General features: G+C 45.8%; 1 protein-coding gene and 1 pseudogene across 1 annotated transcript in view; one reads left to right on the forward strand and one right to left on the reverse strand.

Annotated features, from left to right (window-relative positions):
• Nucleotides 1–8,420, reverse strand: part of LOC130293878 (uncharacterized) — a 46,576-nt gene extending 38,156 nt beyond the window's left edge. Inside the window, exons 1-5 of the mRNA XM_056543127.1 lie at nt 8,151–8,420; nt 6,943–7,122; nt 3,997–4,123; nt 3,846–3,913; nt 1,275–1,989 (exon numbers count right to left, since the gene is read on the reverse strand). Coding sequence (XP_056399102.1) covers nt 1,275–1,989; nt 3,846–3,913; nt 3,997–4,123; nt 6,943–7,122; nt 8,151–8,228 — 1,168 coding nt within the window. The 5' untranslated portion in view covers nt 8,229–8,420. The remainder of the gene's footprint in view (nt 1–1,274; nt 1,990–3,845; nt 3,914–3,996; nt 4,124–6,942; nt 7,123–8,150) is intronic.
• Nucleotides 7,154–7,244, forward strand: LOC130343280 (U2 spliceosomal RNA; annotated as a pseudogene).
• Nucleotides 8,421–14,906: the final 6,486 nt, after the last annotated feature.

A 14,906-nucleotide genomic window follows, 5' to 3' on the forward strand; every position in this document is an offset into this window, starting at 1 on the left:
AGTTGCGGGGAAGTTAGCCCAGAGACGAGAATCTAATGGTTAGTAGGGAGTCTCGCTGGGTAAGATTTGTACCCTGATATCTTGGGAGGCCTAGAGACTTGGATGTGGATATTGGAGTGAGGAGTTTCGGACCCGGGGTTGAATCCTGAGACCTGCGGTTTGTTTCTTCCCCTTGTGCCAAGTAAGTGGACCGCTCTGTGGACTGTACCCCCAGTTGTGGATTGTGTCGTTCTGCTTTGGCCATTAAGTGACCTACTGTAGACTACCCCGCTTATATAGACTGCCTCCTTGTATTCTGTGGATTGTGTCGTTCTGCTTGGCCTTAGATTGACCCTCTGTGGACTACCCCGCTATTTAGACTGCCTCCTTGTATTCTGTGGATTGTGTCGTTCTCCGTGGCCATTAATTGACCTACTGTGGACTACCCCGCTTTATAGACTGCCTCCTGGTATTTTGTGGATTGTGTCGTTCTCCTTGGCCATTTATTGACCTACTGTGGACTACCCCACTTTATAGACTGCCTCCTTGCATTCTGTGGATTGTGTCGTTCTCCTTAGCTGTGGACTACCCTGCTTTATAGACTGCCAACTTGTATTCTGTGAATTGTGTCTATCTGTTTGGCCTTAGATTGACCTACTGTAGACTACCCCGCATTATAGACTGCTGTAGTAGCCGTCACCCCCCCCCTCCATTGGACATGAATGGAGGGGGCGTGGCTGGCCCGGAGATCGCGGGGGTCCCCAGCTGTGACTTCACGAGCCTTCGCATGGCCAGTCATCCGGCACGGAGCAAAGTTCGCTCCATGCACTGGATATCTGAGGTGCCACAGCCGAGATCGCAAGGGTCCCCAACGGTGGGACCCCGGCATTCAGACATCTTATCCCCATCCCTTTGGATAAGATGTCTAGGGGCGGATTACCGCTTTAAGAATGACCCATTTTTTCACAGATGTTTGTAGAGACAGCTGCATTGGTAGGGGCTGGATAATATACACCTAGGACGATAGGACTGAACAAAATACCTGCTTTCAATGGCTAATAGCTGGGGACCAATACATTTGTCCAGATAGTGTAGCAAGTTATGCTACAGAGCAGCACAGCGCACATACATATTTTATGTCCATATTCCAGCTGTATTTGTGTACCAGCATGTGATCCTACATTAAAATAGTATTTTTGATTGAATATATAGCTGAAAACCTGACAGAACACAGAGCAAAAACATTTTCATACAGGATCTGTGATTCTTTACTGTATTTAATTGTTACTACTCACCTAGGGTGTTACCTGTAGGAATATCCTCCATATACTGCTCATTACCGCTCACACTTGTCTCTTCTTCCCTGATGTCTGTAGCATTCATATAGTTTAGATCTTTCCCTGTATAAATGTCCTCCTTATACTGATCATCACCGCTCACATCTGTCTCTTCTTCTTCCCTTATATCTGGATCATTGTTATAGGTCAGATCATTCCCTGTAGGAATGTCCTCCTTATACTGCTCATCACTGCTCACATCTGTCTCTTCATCTTCTGCCCTTAAGTCTATAGCATTAATATAGTTCAGATCTTTCCCTGTAGGAATGTCCTCCTTATACTGCTCATCACCGCTCACATCTGTCTCTTCTTCATTCCTTATGTCTGTAGCATTAATATAGGTCAGATCTTTCCCTGAAGGAATGTCCTCTTTATACTGCTCATCACTGCTCACATCTGTCTCTTCTTCTTCTGCCCTTAAGTCTGTAGCATTAATATAGTTCAGATCTTTCCCTGTAGGAATGTCCTCCATATACTGCTCATCACTGCTCACATCTGTCTCTTCTTCTTCTTTTACCCTTTTATCTGTAGCATTAAAATAGTTCAGACTTTTCCCCGTAAGAATGTCATCTATATACTGCGCATCGCTGCTCACATCTGTCTCCTCTTCTTCTCCTTTAACCTTTATGCCTGGAGCTTTACTATAGTTCAGATCTTTCCCCTGATTCATAAGCTGTGGAAGAAATATCGTAAAAACAAGATGTTTTATATGCGCAGAAAATATCATTAGTTAGCACGTGGACCAAAAACAACAGGAGGGGTTATTTGAGCCACATCACTGCCGGTCTCCTATTAGATGATAGACTGATAACATTATCATGTGACTATGGCGAGGGGTAAGATACGGTATATTAGGCACCAAGTGACCGTCATGGTGCCTGATACAGCTGGATAATTTCTAGTGGAATCCTTTGACTTTCACCTAAATACTTAACCTCTCTCTTCTGATATCTTTATACATCTGTATATGTAATGTAGATTTAGCGCTTGGTCTACTCTTACCAAATCTGATATCTCCATGATAACTTCCTTCTCGACCCCTTACAATCCAGTTATTACACTTAATGGAATCTGCTCTAGCTAAAGTGTGAAATTATTTTGTTATGGGATCTACTCTTTGTTGGGTAGATGTCCACCTCCTCCTCCGCTCTATTGGCCAGAAGGACTCTGCTCTCTCTTGGTTCTTCTCGATCACTGAATCATTTGCAGGTTCTATTTCTCATCTTCCCGTCGCTGTCGGGGTTCCTCAGGAAAGAGTCCTGGGTCCTCTACTATTTTTCTCTATTTGCCTCTATTGGACAAACTATAAGCATATACCACTTATTAGCTGCAGTGTGTGAACACAGCCTTAGGACTAGAAGATAGGGTCAGAAGTTTTCAACCAATGGGATGACAACATTTCTATGATTAGAAGATTGACCCGGTGCTCTCCGTAATACGAGTCTTTATTTCAAAGCTTAATAGGTAAAATCACACAGTGCCTGGAAATAAGGACCTCTGGACATGTTTCAGCCGCGCATGCGCCTGAAACGTGTCCAAAGGTCTCTGTACCATCCAGAGGTCTCAGTTTCCCCAGAAAAGAGGTCTCTGTACAGTCCAGAGGTCTCTATATAGTCCAGAGGTCTCTGTTTCCACGGAAAAGAGGTCTTTGTACAGTCCAGAGGTCTCCGTTTCCCCGGCACAGAGGTCTCTGAATCATCCAGAGGTCTGTTTCTCCAGCACAGAGGTCTTTGTACTGTCCAAATGTCTGTTTCCCCGGCACAGAGGTCTCTGTATAGTCCAGAGATCACTGTTTCCCCGGCACAGAGGTCTCTACACTGTAAAGAGGTCTCTGTTGCCCTGGCACAGAGGTCTCTGAATCGTCCAGAGATCTCTGTTTCCCGGGCACAGAGGTCTCTGGCACTATGTGACGGACATTACTTTTTATGCTTTGAAATAAAGGCAGAGTCGTTTTAACAAAAGCGCTGGACCGGTCGTCTTTCGTAGAACTGTTGTGGAAGGAGCTGAAGTGAGCAGATTATAGGAGGAAACTACCAACATAACAGAGCTGAAGTGGTTTTATATGGAGGAATGGGCTATAATTCCTTAAAGGGGATGTTCAGGACTCATCCACAATTACTAGAAGGGCTTAGATGCAGTTATTATTGATACACAAGGGGGTCATAGCAGATACTGAAAGCGAAGGTTCACACACTTTTGATACCTGTGATATCGGATTTTTTTCCTCAATAAAGTTATATTTTTGACCCATCATGCAGTTCTTTTTATCTACGATAGTAAACTATATCTTCAAAAATAAAAAATAAATAATCTTGGTGTTAGGTGAGGGGAAAATATATGATGAGCGCCGATCTTTGTGCAATGAAAAACTTGCTGGGCAAAATTCATCACGTGGCGCACGTCACTTCATAAAGTTGTACAAACAAAAGTAAACCCCTGTATAAAGCATATAATACTGTAGGATAAAACAAGACTGAACACAAGAGCTTCACAGCCCTTCTACAGATCATAGGGAATATCTCCATCTACCTGATCCTGATCCTGTGGAAGAAGAGGACGGGGACACCTCTCTGCTGCTGTTCTCTTACTGGATCTGACTGTAGGGAACACATACAGAGACTGAATTCATTCTTTACATACAAATAATGAGAGGACGTGTGTATATAGTCATGTCTATTACCTGCTGATGTGAGGGGCTGCTGATCCTCCATCATCACCTGATCCTTGTACTGATCCTTGTGTCCTTCTACATACTCCCACTCCTCCATGGAGAAATAGACCGCCACGTCCTGACACCTTATAGGAACCTGACACACAATGATACAGTCATCACCCCGACCCCTCCAGTGGTGTTACTGTATAATGTCCCAGCATTCCCAGCAGTGTCACCTCTCCAGTCATCACCAGACCCCTCCATTACTGTATAATGTCCAAGCATTCCCAGCAGTGTCACCTCTCCAGTCATCACCAGACCCCTCCATTACTGTATAATGTCCCAGCATTCCCAGCAGTGTCACCTCTCCAGTCATCACCAGACCCCTCCATTACCGTATAATGTCCCAGCATTCCCAGCAGTGTCACCTCTCCAGTCATCACCAGACCCCTCCATTACTGTATAATGTCCCAGCAGTGTCACCTCTCCAGTCATCACCAGACCCCTCCATTACTGTATAATGTCCCAGCAGTGTCACCTCTCCAGTCATCACCAGACCCCTCCATTACTGTATAATGTCCCAGCAGTGTCACCTCTCAAGTCATCACCAGACCCCTCCATTACTGTATAATGTCCCAGCATTCCCAGCAGTGTCACCTCTCCAGTCATCACCAGACCCCTCCATTACTGTATAATGTCCCAGCAGTGTCCCCTCTCCAGTCATCACCAGACCCCTCCATTACTGTATAATGTCCCAGCATTCACAGCAGTGTCACCTCTCCAGTCATCACCAGACCCCTCCATTACTGTATAATGTCCCAGCATTCCCAGCAGTGTCACCTCTCCAGTCATCACCAGACCCCTCCATTACTGTATAATGTCCCAGCAGTGTCACCTCTCCAGTCATCACCAGACCCCTCCATTACTGTATAATGTCCCAGCAGTGTCACCTCTCCAGTCATCACCAGACCCCTCCATTACTGTATAATGTCCCAGCATTCCCAGCAGTGTCACCTCTCCAGTCATCACCAGACCCCTCCATTACTGTATAATGTCCCAGCATTCCCAGCAGTGTCACCTCTCCAGTCATCACCAGACCCCTCCATTACTGTATAATGTCCCAGCAGTGTCACCTCTCCAGTCATCACCAGACCCCTCCATTACTGTATAATGTCCCAGCATTCCCAGCAGTGTCACCTCTCCAGTCATCACCCCGACCCCTCCATTACTGTATAATGTCCCAGCATTCCCAGTAGTGTCACCTCTCCAGTCATCACCAGACCCCTCCATTACTGTATAATGTCCCAGCATTCCCAGCAGTGTCACCTCTCCAGTCATCACCAGACCCCTCCATTACTGTATAATGTCCCAGCATTCCCAGCAGTGTCACCTCTCCAGTCATCACCAGACCCCTCCATTACTGTATAATGTCCCAGCAGTGTCACCTCTCCAGTCATCACCAGACCCCTCCATTACTGTATAATGTCCCAGCAGTGTCACCTCTCCAGTCATCACCAGACCCCTCCATTACTGTATAATGTCCCAGCAGTGTCACCTCTCCAGTCATCACCAGACCCCCCCATTACTGTATAATGTCCCAGCAGTGTCACCTCTCCAGTCATCACCAGACCCCTCCATTACTGTATAATGTCCCAGCAGTGTCACCTCTCCAGTCATCACCAGACCCCTCCATTTCTGTATAATGTCCCAGCATTCCCAGCAATGTCACCTCTCCAGTCATCACCAGACCCCTCCATTACTGTATAATGTCCCAGCATTCCCAGCAGGGTCACCTCTCCAGTCATCACCAGACCCCTCCATTACTGTATAATGTCCCAGCATTCCCAGCAGGGTCACCTCTCCAGTCATGACCAGACCCCTCCATTACTGTATATTGTCCCAGCATTCCCAGCAGTGTCACCTCTCCAGTCATCACCAGACCCCACCATTACTGTATAATGTCCCAGCATTCCCAGCAGTGTCACCTCTCCAGTCATCACCAGACCCCTCCATTACTGTATAATGTCCCAGCATTCCCAGCAGTGTCACCTCTCCAGTCATCACCAGACCCCTCCATTACTGTATAATGTCCCAGCATTCCCAGCAGTGTCACCTCTCCAGTCATCACCAGACCCCTCCATTACTGTATAATGTCCCAGCAGTGTCACCTCTCCAGTCATCACCAGACCCCTCCATTACTGTATAATGTCCCAGCATTCCCAGCAGTGTCACCTCTCCAGTCATCACCAAACCCCTCCATTACTGTATAATGTCCCAGCATTCCCAGCAGTGTCACCTCTCCAGTCATCACCAGACCCCTCCATTACTGTATAATGTCCCAGCATTCCCAGCAGTGTCACCTCTCCAGTCATCACCAGACCCCTCCATTACTGTATAATGTCCCAGCATTCCCAGCAGTGTCACCTCTCCAGTCATCACCAGACCCCTCCATTACTGTATAATGTCCCAGCATTCCCAGCAGTGTCACCTCTCCAGTCATCACCAGACCCCTCCATTACTGTATAATGTCCCAGCAGTGTCACCTCTCCAGTCATCACCAGACCCCTCCATTACTGTATAATGTCCCAGCATTCCCAGCAGTGTCACCTCTCCAGTCATCACCAGACCCCTCCATTACTGTATAATGTCCCAGCATTCCCAGCAGTGTCACCTCTCCAGTCATCACCAGACCCCTCCATTACTGTATAATGTCCCAGCAGGGTCACCTCTCCAGTCATCACCAGATCCCTCCATTACTGTATAATGTCCCAGCATTCCCAGCAGTGTCACCTCTCCAGTCATCACCAGACCCCTCCATTACTGTATAATGTCCCAGCAGTGTCACCTCTCCAGTCATCACCAGACCCCTCCATTACTGTATAATGTCCCAGCATTCCCAGCAGTGTCACCTCTCCAGTCATCACCAGACCCCTCCATTACTGTATAATGTCCCAGCATTCCCAGCAGGGTCACCTCTCCAGTCAGCAGCTCCATCATCTTGTTGATCAGTTCTAGGATCTTCTGTTCATCCATTTCCTCATGTATCAGGGAGTGAGGTGGGGGCCCCGGGATTGGGCTCAGGGTTCTTCCCCATCCTTCACACACAGGGGCCCGACAGCGCCCACTAGAGGACTTCTTCACTACTGTGTAATCCTGTGTATGGAGAGACACATTAATATTATTAATCGCTTCTCGGCCTTTTTGCTAAGATCAAGTGTAGTATCTGTTCTTATCAGTTTCATTCTGGTGGCAGGCAACGCTGGTGTGGAGCTGGTGGGGATGGCTGCTGCATGGTAGGGGGCAGGTGTACCAGGGCGTTCCGGGGCTGCCCCGATATGACCTGCTTCCTCTGGGTCTCACCATGAGGCGGAGAGGGTCTGGAGCCGAGGTACTTTAGTGCCTCGGGTAGTGGTGACCCCGAGGTCCCGAAACTCACCGGGTGTATTGGCTCACTGAGTTGAAGCATGGGCACCATGATCTCTTCACCTTGTGGCACTCACCTCTTGATTCCCGGCCTTCTGGCTCTAGGATCAGAGACATTTTTATAGATCCGGCCGGATGTCCGGGCAGTATATCTGCACACATTCACTTATTTATTTATTTTTGTCAGTGTGTCACTTTTTGCGTGTTGTGTGTTCACAGGATTTGTCAGGATGCGGTGGCCCTTCTGGGTGTCCCTCCTGGCGGTCTAGGGGAGGTGTGTGTGGCCATTAGGTTCCACACCTCCCTGCAAACACCCCGGGTACTCCTGCTTTGGCAGGGTACCTACCGTTATGGGCTCTGCGGGCAGATATCTTGGCTAACGCCAAGGGGGATGCCGGGAGCATTTGTGGTCCCCTAGTAGCTTCGGCGAAAAGGGACATCGAACCGGGAACCTCTCAGGTACCTTTTGGTCCGGAGGCGAAGGGTAAGGTCTGTTGGGGCATCTCTCCTATCGGAGAAGGGATTGCGATAGACCGCATCCTTTGTGCACGTTTTTTTAGTGTAACACGTTTGCACTTTGGGTGATTCGAGAGCACGTTCCTCGGCTCTTAGATAAAAAAAAACTGTGTAATCCTGTGTATGTAGATAAGAATGAGGTCATGTGACATCACTCCCAGAATCCCTCACCTCTCCAGTCATATTCATCTATTACATAGATAAGAATGAGGTCATGTGACATCACTCCCAGAATCCCTCACCTCTCCAGTAAGTCGGAAGAGTATCTGTAGGGTGAGGTTTATTATCCTGTCGGCCATCTTGTTCCTGTCTCTCTTCATGGTTGATCAGGAAACTTCTCTTATATAGAAGATATCAGCAGAGGATCCTGGGTTGGAGAAACCTGAAGGAAAGAAGAGGAGACAATTATAAATGGCTGCTTCTAATAGAAACAACAGACGGCAGCAAACTAAGGCTCCAAATCATCTGGTCCTGAAGGGGTTAATGGTGCTGTCCCCTCCCCCACCCTTCCTGATGACCTCACACATACCTCCACCTGCAGCCTGTACAGAGCCGTGTACTTACCCTGTGCTTACACCACCTGCCATGATGTCACAGTCATGTGATCAGTCACATGGAGGAGGAGGAGTCACATGATCAGGGGCTGCTGCTCTAGGCTCATCTGCTCAGTGTATGCAGGACTCTGCTGTGCTGGTTGTGATCGCTGCTGGATGAGCTGAAGTTATGTGTATGCAGCAGAGCTGTGTGTGTGTGATGTGCGTGGTGCAGAGCTGTGTATGTGTGTGTTATATATGTCTGCAGCAGAGCTGTGTGTAATGTGCATGTAGCTGAGCTGTATGTGTACACAGTAGAGCTGTATATGTGTAATGTACATGTAGCTGAGCTGTATGTGTACACAGTAGAGCTGTATATGTGTAATGTGCATGTAGCTGAGCTGTATGTGTACACAGTAGAGCTGTATATGTGTAATGTGCATGTAGCTGAGCTGTATGTGTACACAGTAGAGCTGTATATGTGTAATGTGCATGTAGCTGAGCTGTATGTGTACACAGTAGAGCTGTATATGTGTAATGTGCATGTAGCTGAGCTGTATGTGTACACAGTAGAGCTGTATATGTGTAATGTACATGTAGCTGAGCTGTATGTGTACACAGTAGAGCTGTATATGTGTAATGTGCATGTAGCTGAGCTGTATGTGTACACAGTAGAGCTGTATATGTGTAATGTGCATGTAGCTGAGCTGTATGTGTACACAGTAGAGCTGTATATGTGTAATGTACATGTAGCTGAGCTGTATGTGTACACAGTAGAGCTGTATATGTGTAATGTACATGTAGCTGAGCTGTATGTGTACACAGTAGTGCTGTATATGTGTAATGTACATGTAGCTGAGCTGTATGTGTACACAGTAGAGCTGTATATGTGTAATGTGCATGTAGCTGAGCTGTATGTGTACACAGTAGAGCTGTATATGTGTAATGTACATGTAGCTGAGCTGTATGTGTACACAGTAGAGCTGTATATGTGTAATGTACATGTAGCTGAGCTGTATGTGTACACAGTAGAGCTGTATATGTGTAATGTACATGTAGCTGAGCTGTATGTGTACACAGTAGAGCTGTATATGTGTAATGTGCATGTAGCTGAGCTGTATGTGTACACAGTAGAGCTGTATATGTGTAATGTACATGTAGCTGAGCTGTATGTGTACACAGTAGAGCTGTATATGTGTAATGTACATGTAGCTGAGCTGTATGTGTACACAGTAGAGCTGTATATGTGTAATGTACATGTAGCTGAGCTGTATGTGTACACAGTAGAGCTGTATATGTGTAATGTGCATGTAGCTGAGCTGTATGTGTACACAGTAGAGCTGTATATGTGTAATGTGCATGTAGCTGAGCTGTATGTGTACACAGTAGAGCTGTATATAGCTGAGCTGTATGTGTACACAGTAGAACTGTATGTGTAATGTACATGTAGCTGAGCTGTATGTGTGTAATGCACATGTAGCTAAGCTGTATGTGTACACAGTAGAGCTGTATATGTGTAATGTACATGTAGCTGAGCTGTATGTGTACACAGTAGAGCTGTATATGTGTAATGTACATGTAGCTGAGCTGTATATGTGTAATGTACATGTAGCTGAGCTGTATGTGTACACAGTAGAGCTGTATATGTGTAATGTGCATGTAGCTGAGCTGTATGTGTACACAGTAGAGCTGTATATGTGTAATGTACATGTAGCTGAGCTGTATGTGTACACAGTAGAGCTGTATATGTGGAATGTACATGTAGCTGAGCTGTATGTGTACACAGTAGAGCTGTATATGTGGAATGTGCATGTAGCTGAGCTGTATGTGTACACAGTAGAGCTGTATATGTGGAATGTGCATGTAGCTGAGCTGTATGTGTACACAGTAGAGCTGTATATGTGGAATGTACATGTAGCTGAGCTGTATGTGTACACAGTAGAGCTGTATATGTGTAATGTGCATGTAGCTGAGCTGTATGTGTACACAGTAGAGCTGTATATGTGTAATGTACATGTAGCTGAGCTGTATGTGTACACAGTAGAGCTGTATATGTGTAATGTGCATGTAGCTGAGCTGTATGTGTACACAGTAGAGCTGTATATAGCTGAGCTGTATGTGTACACAGTAGAACTGTATGTGTAATGTACATGTAGCTGAGCTGTATGTGTGTAATGCACATGTAGCTAAGCTGTATGTGTACACAGTAGAGCTGTATATGTGTAATGTACATGTAGCTGAGCTGTATGTGTACACAGTAGAGCTGTATATGTGTAATGTACATGTAGCTGAGCTGTATGTGTACACAGTAGAGCTGTATATGTGTAATGTACATGTAGCTGAGCTGTATATGTGTAATGTACATGTAGCTGAGCTGTATGTGTACACAGTAGAGCTGTATATGTGTAATGTGCATGTAGCTGAGCTGTATGTGTACACAGTAGAGCTGTATATGTAATGTACATGTAGCTGAGCTGTATGTGTACACAGTAGAGCTGTATATGTGTAATGTACATGTAGCTGAGCTGTATGTGTACACAGTAGAGCTGTATATGTGTAATGTACATGTAGCTGAGCTGTATGTGTACACAGTAGAGCTGTATATGTGTAATGTACATGTAGCTGAGCTGTATGTGTACACAGTAGAGCTGTATATGTGTAATGTACATGTAGCTGAGCTGTATGTACACAGTAGAGCTGTATATGTGTAATGTGCATGTAGCTGAGCTGTATGTGTACACAGTAGAGCTGTATATGTGTAATGTGCATGTAGCTGAGCTGTATGTGTACACAGTAGAGCTGTATATGTGTAATGTACATGTAGCTGAGCTGTATGTGTACACAGTAGAGCTGTATATGTGTAATGTGCATGTAGCTGAGCTGTATGTGTACACAGTAGAGCTGTATATGTGTAATGTGCATGTAGCTGAGCTGTATGTGTACACAGTAGAGCTGTATATGTGTAATGTACATGTAGCTGAGCTGTATGTGTACACAGTAGAGCTGTATATGTGTAATGTACATGTAGCTGAGCTGTATGTGTACACAGTAGAGCTGTATATGTGTAATGTGCATGTAGCTGAGCTGTATGTGTACACAGTAGAGCTGTATATAGCTGAGCTGTATGTGTACACAGTAGAACTGTATGTGTAATGTACATGTAGCTGAGCTGTATGTGTGTAATGCACATGTAGCTAAGCTGTATGTGTACACAGTAGAGCTGTATATGTGTAATGTACATGTAGCTGAGCTGTATGTGTACACAGTAGAGCTGTATATGTGTAATGTACATGTAGCTGAGCTGTATGTGTACACAGTAGAGCTGTATATGTGTAATGTACATGTAGCTGAGCTGTATGTGTACACAGTAGAGCTGTATATGTGTAATGTGCATGTAGCTGAGCTGTATGTGTACACAGTAGAGCTGTATGTGTGTAATGTACATGTAGCTGAGCTGTATGTGTACACAGTAGTGCAGTAGATGTGTAATGTACATGTAGCTGAGCTGTATGTGTGTAATGTACATGTAGCTGAGCTGTATGTGTACACAGTAGAGCTGTATATGTGTAATGTACATGTAGCTGAGCTGTATGTGTACACAGTAGAGCTGTATATGTGTAATGTACATGTAGCTGAGCTGTATGTGTACACAGTAGAGCTGTATATGTGTAATGTACATGTAGCTGAGCTGTATGTGTACACAGTAGAGCTGTATATGTGTAATGTACATGTAGCTGAGCTGTATGTACACAGTAGAGCTGTATATGTGTAATGTGCATGTAGCTGAGCTGTATGTGTACACAGTAGAGCTGTATATGTGTAATGTGCATGTAGCTGAGCTGTATGTGTACACAGTAGAGCTGTATATGTGTAATGTGCATGTAGCTGAGCTGTATGTGTACACAGTAGAGCTGTATATGTGTAATGTACATGTAGCTGAGCTGTATGTACACAGTAGAGCTGTATATGTGTAATGTGCATGTAGCTGAGCTGTATGTGTACACAGTAGAGCTGTATATGTGTAATGTGCATGTAGCTGAGCTGTATGTGTACACAGTAGAGCTGTATATGTGTAATGTGCATGTAGCTGAGCTGTATGTGTACACAGTAGAGCTGTATATGTGTAATGTGCATGTAGCTGAGCTGTATGTACACAGTAGAGCTGTATATGTGTAATGTGCATGTAGCTGAGCTGTATGTGTACACAGTAGAGCTGTATATGTGTAATGTGCATGTAGCTGAGCTGTATGTGTACACAGTAGAGCTGTATATATGTAATGTACATGTAGCTGAGCTGTATGTGTACACAGTAGAGCTGTATATGTGTAATGTGCATGTAGCTGAGCTGTATGTGTACACAGTAGAGCTGTATATGTGTAATGTACATGTAGCTGAGCTGTATGTGTACACAGTAGAGCTGTATATGTGTAATGTACATGTAGCTGAGCTGTATGTGTACACAGTAGAGCTGTATATGTGTAATGTGCATGTAGCTGAGCTGTATGTGTACACAGTAGAGCTGTATATGTGTAATGTGCATTTAGCTGAGCTGTGTATGTGTGAAGATAATCAAGAGATATGGGAGGCCACCAGAACTAAAGGAAACCTGTAATCAGATTTTACTCAATATAACTGGTATTCTGCCCATAGAAACAGACCATGCTACTGTAGTGGGCCTGAATCTGGAATTTGGATAAAGCAATATGATGGTGATCCATGTGTCAGCAGAGGCCTCCTAGTCTACAGTTACATGACGACCCCCCCCCCCCTCCCCCTTCCATACCTGCTGTATATACACTACCCCAAAAAAATAAAGGGGACACTTAAATGGGCACTGTCAGATGCAAAAACTTTTGATATGTTGTAAAGCATGTATAACCAATAGGTTTTGCAATTGATTTAATTAGAAAATTTTCTGTATTTCATACTGAAAAAGCCAGTCCACCCCCCTGCCTGTGCACATACTAGTTCTGCTGTGTCCATGAGTCTTCACCTATGTCATGGACACACTTCCTTGATTGACAGCTGGGAGCGCAGGGCTCACACCTGGAGGAAAAATCCTCCCCCTGTCAGCTTGTGTCCCGCTACTGTCAGTGAGGACATGCTGGGAGTTGTAGTTTTGCTAATTCTAGGGGAGATGTGAGCAGACAGCATACTGAGGAAGGGGGCGGAGACCTGCACAGTGAGGCCACGCCCCCTCCCTTTGAGAGGAATTCAGACTAGTGAAAGTGTAGTAAAAAAATAAATACATGTGCTAGACACACAAAAAGTAGATGTACATGGTCAGGATTAGGTACTGTTTGATATATTAAAAAAATGTTTTTTTTGTAACTCCAAGTCACTGACACTTCTGTGAAATCACACTGTCCACTCAGGAAGAACACTGACTGACAATCAATTTCACATGCTGTTGTGTAAATGGAACAGACAACAGGTGGAAATTACAGGTCATTAGCAAGACACCCCCAATAAAGGAGTGGTTCTGCAGGGGGGTGAGTGACCACAGACCACTTCTCAGTTCCTATGCTTCCTGGCTGATGTTTTGGTCCCTTTTGAATGCTGGCGGTGCTTTCAATCTAGTGGTAGCATGAGACGGAGTCTACAACCCACACAAGTGGCTCAGGTAGTGCAGCTCATCCAGGATGGCACATCAATGCGAGCTATGCCAAGAAGGTTTGCTGTGTCTGTCAGCGTAGTGTCCAGAGCATAAAGGCGCTACCAGAAGACAGGCCAGTACATCAGGAGATGTGGAGGAGGCCGTAGGAGGGCAACAACCCAGCAGCAGGACCGCTACCTCCACCTTTGTGCAAGGAGGAGAAATACCAGAGCCCTGTAAAATGTGGCCTCCAGCAGGCCACAAATGTGCATGTGTCCACTCAAACGGATACAGACTCCATCAGGGTGGTATGAGGGCCCGACGTCCACAGGTGGGGGTTGTGCCAACACCGTGCTGGACATTTGCCAGAAAACACCAAGATTGGCAAATTTGCCACTGGCACCCTGTGCTCTTCTGAGATGAAAGCAGGTTCACACTGAGCACATGTGACAGAGTCTGGAGACGCCGTGTAGAACGTTCTGCTGTCTGCAACATCCTCCAGCATGACTGGTTTGGCGGTGGGTCAGTAATGGTGTGGGGTGGCATTTCTTTGGGGCGCCGCACAGCCCTCCATGTGCTTGCCAGAGGTAGCCTGACTACCATTAGGTACCGAGATGAGATCCTCAGCCCCCTTGTGAGACCATATGCTGGTGCGGTTGGCCCTGGGTTCCTAATGCAAGACAATGCTAGATCTCATGTGGCTGGAGTGTGTCAGCAGTTCCTGCAAGAGGAAGGCATTGATACTATGGACTGGCCGCCCGCTCCCCAGACCTGAATCCGATTGAGCACATCTGGGACATCATGTCTCGCCCCATCCACCAACGCCACGTTGCACCTCAGACTGTCCAGGAGTTGGCGGATACTTTAGT

This window comes from Hyla sarda, chromosome 1 (assembly GCF_029499605.1).
Source record: "Hyla sarda isolate aHylSar1 chromosome 1, aHylSar1.hap1, whole genome shotgun sequence".
Taxonomy (NCBI): Eukaryota; Metazoa; Chordata; class Amphibia; order Anura; family Hylidae; genus Hyla; species Hyla sarda.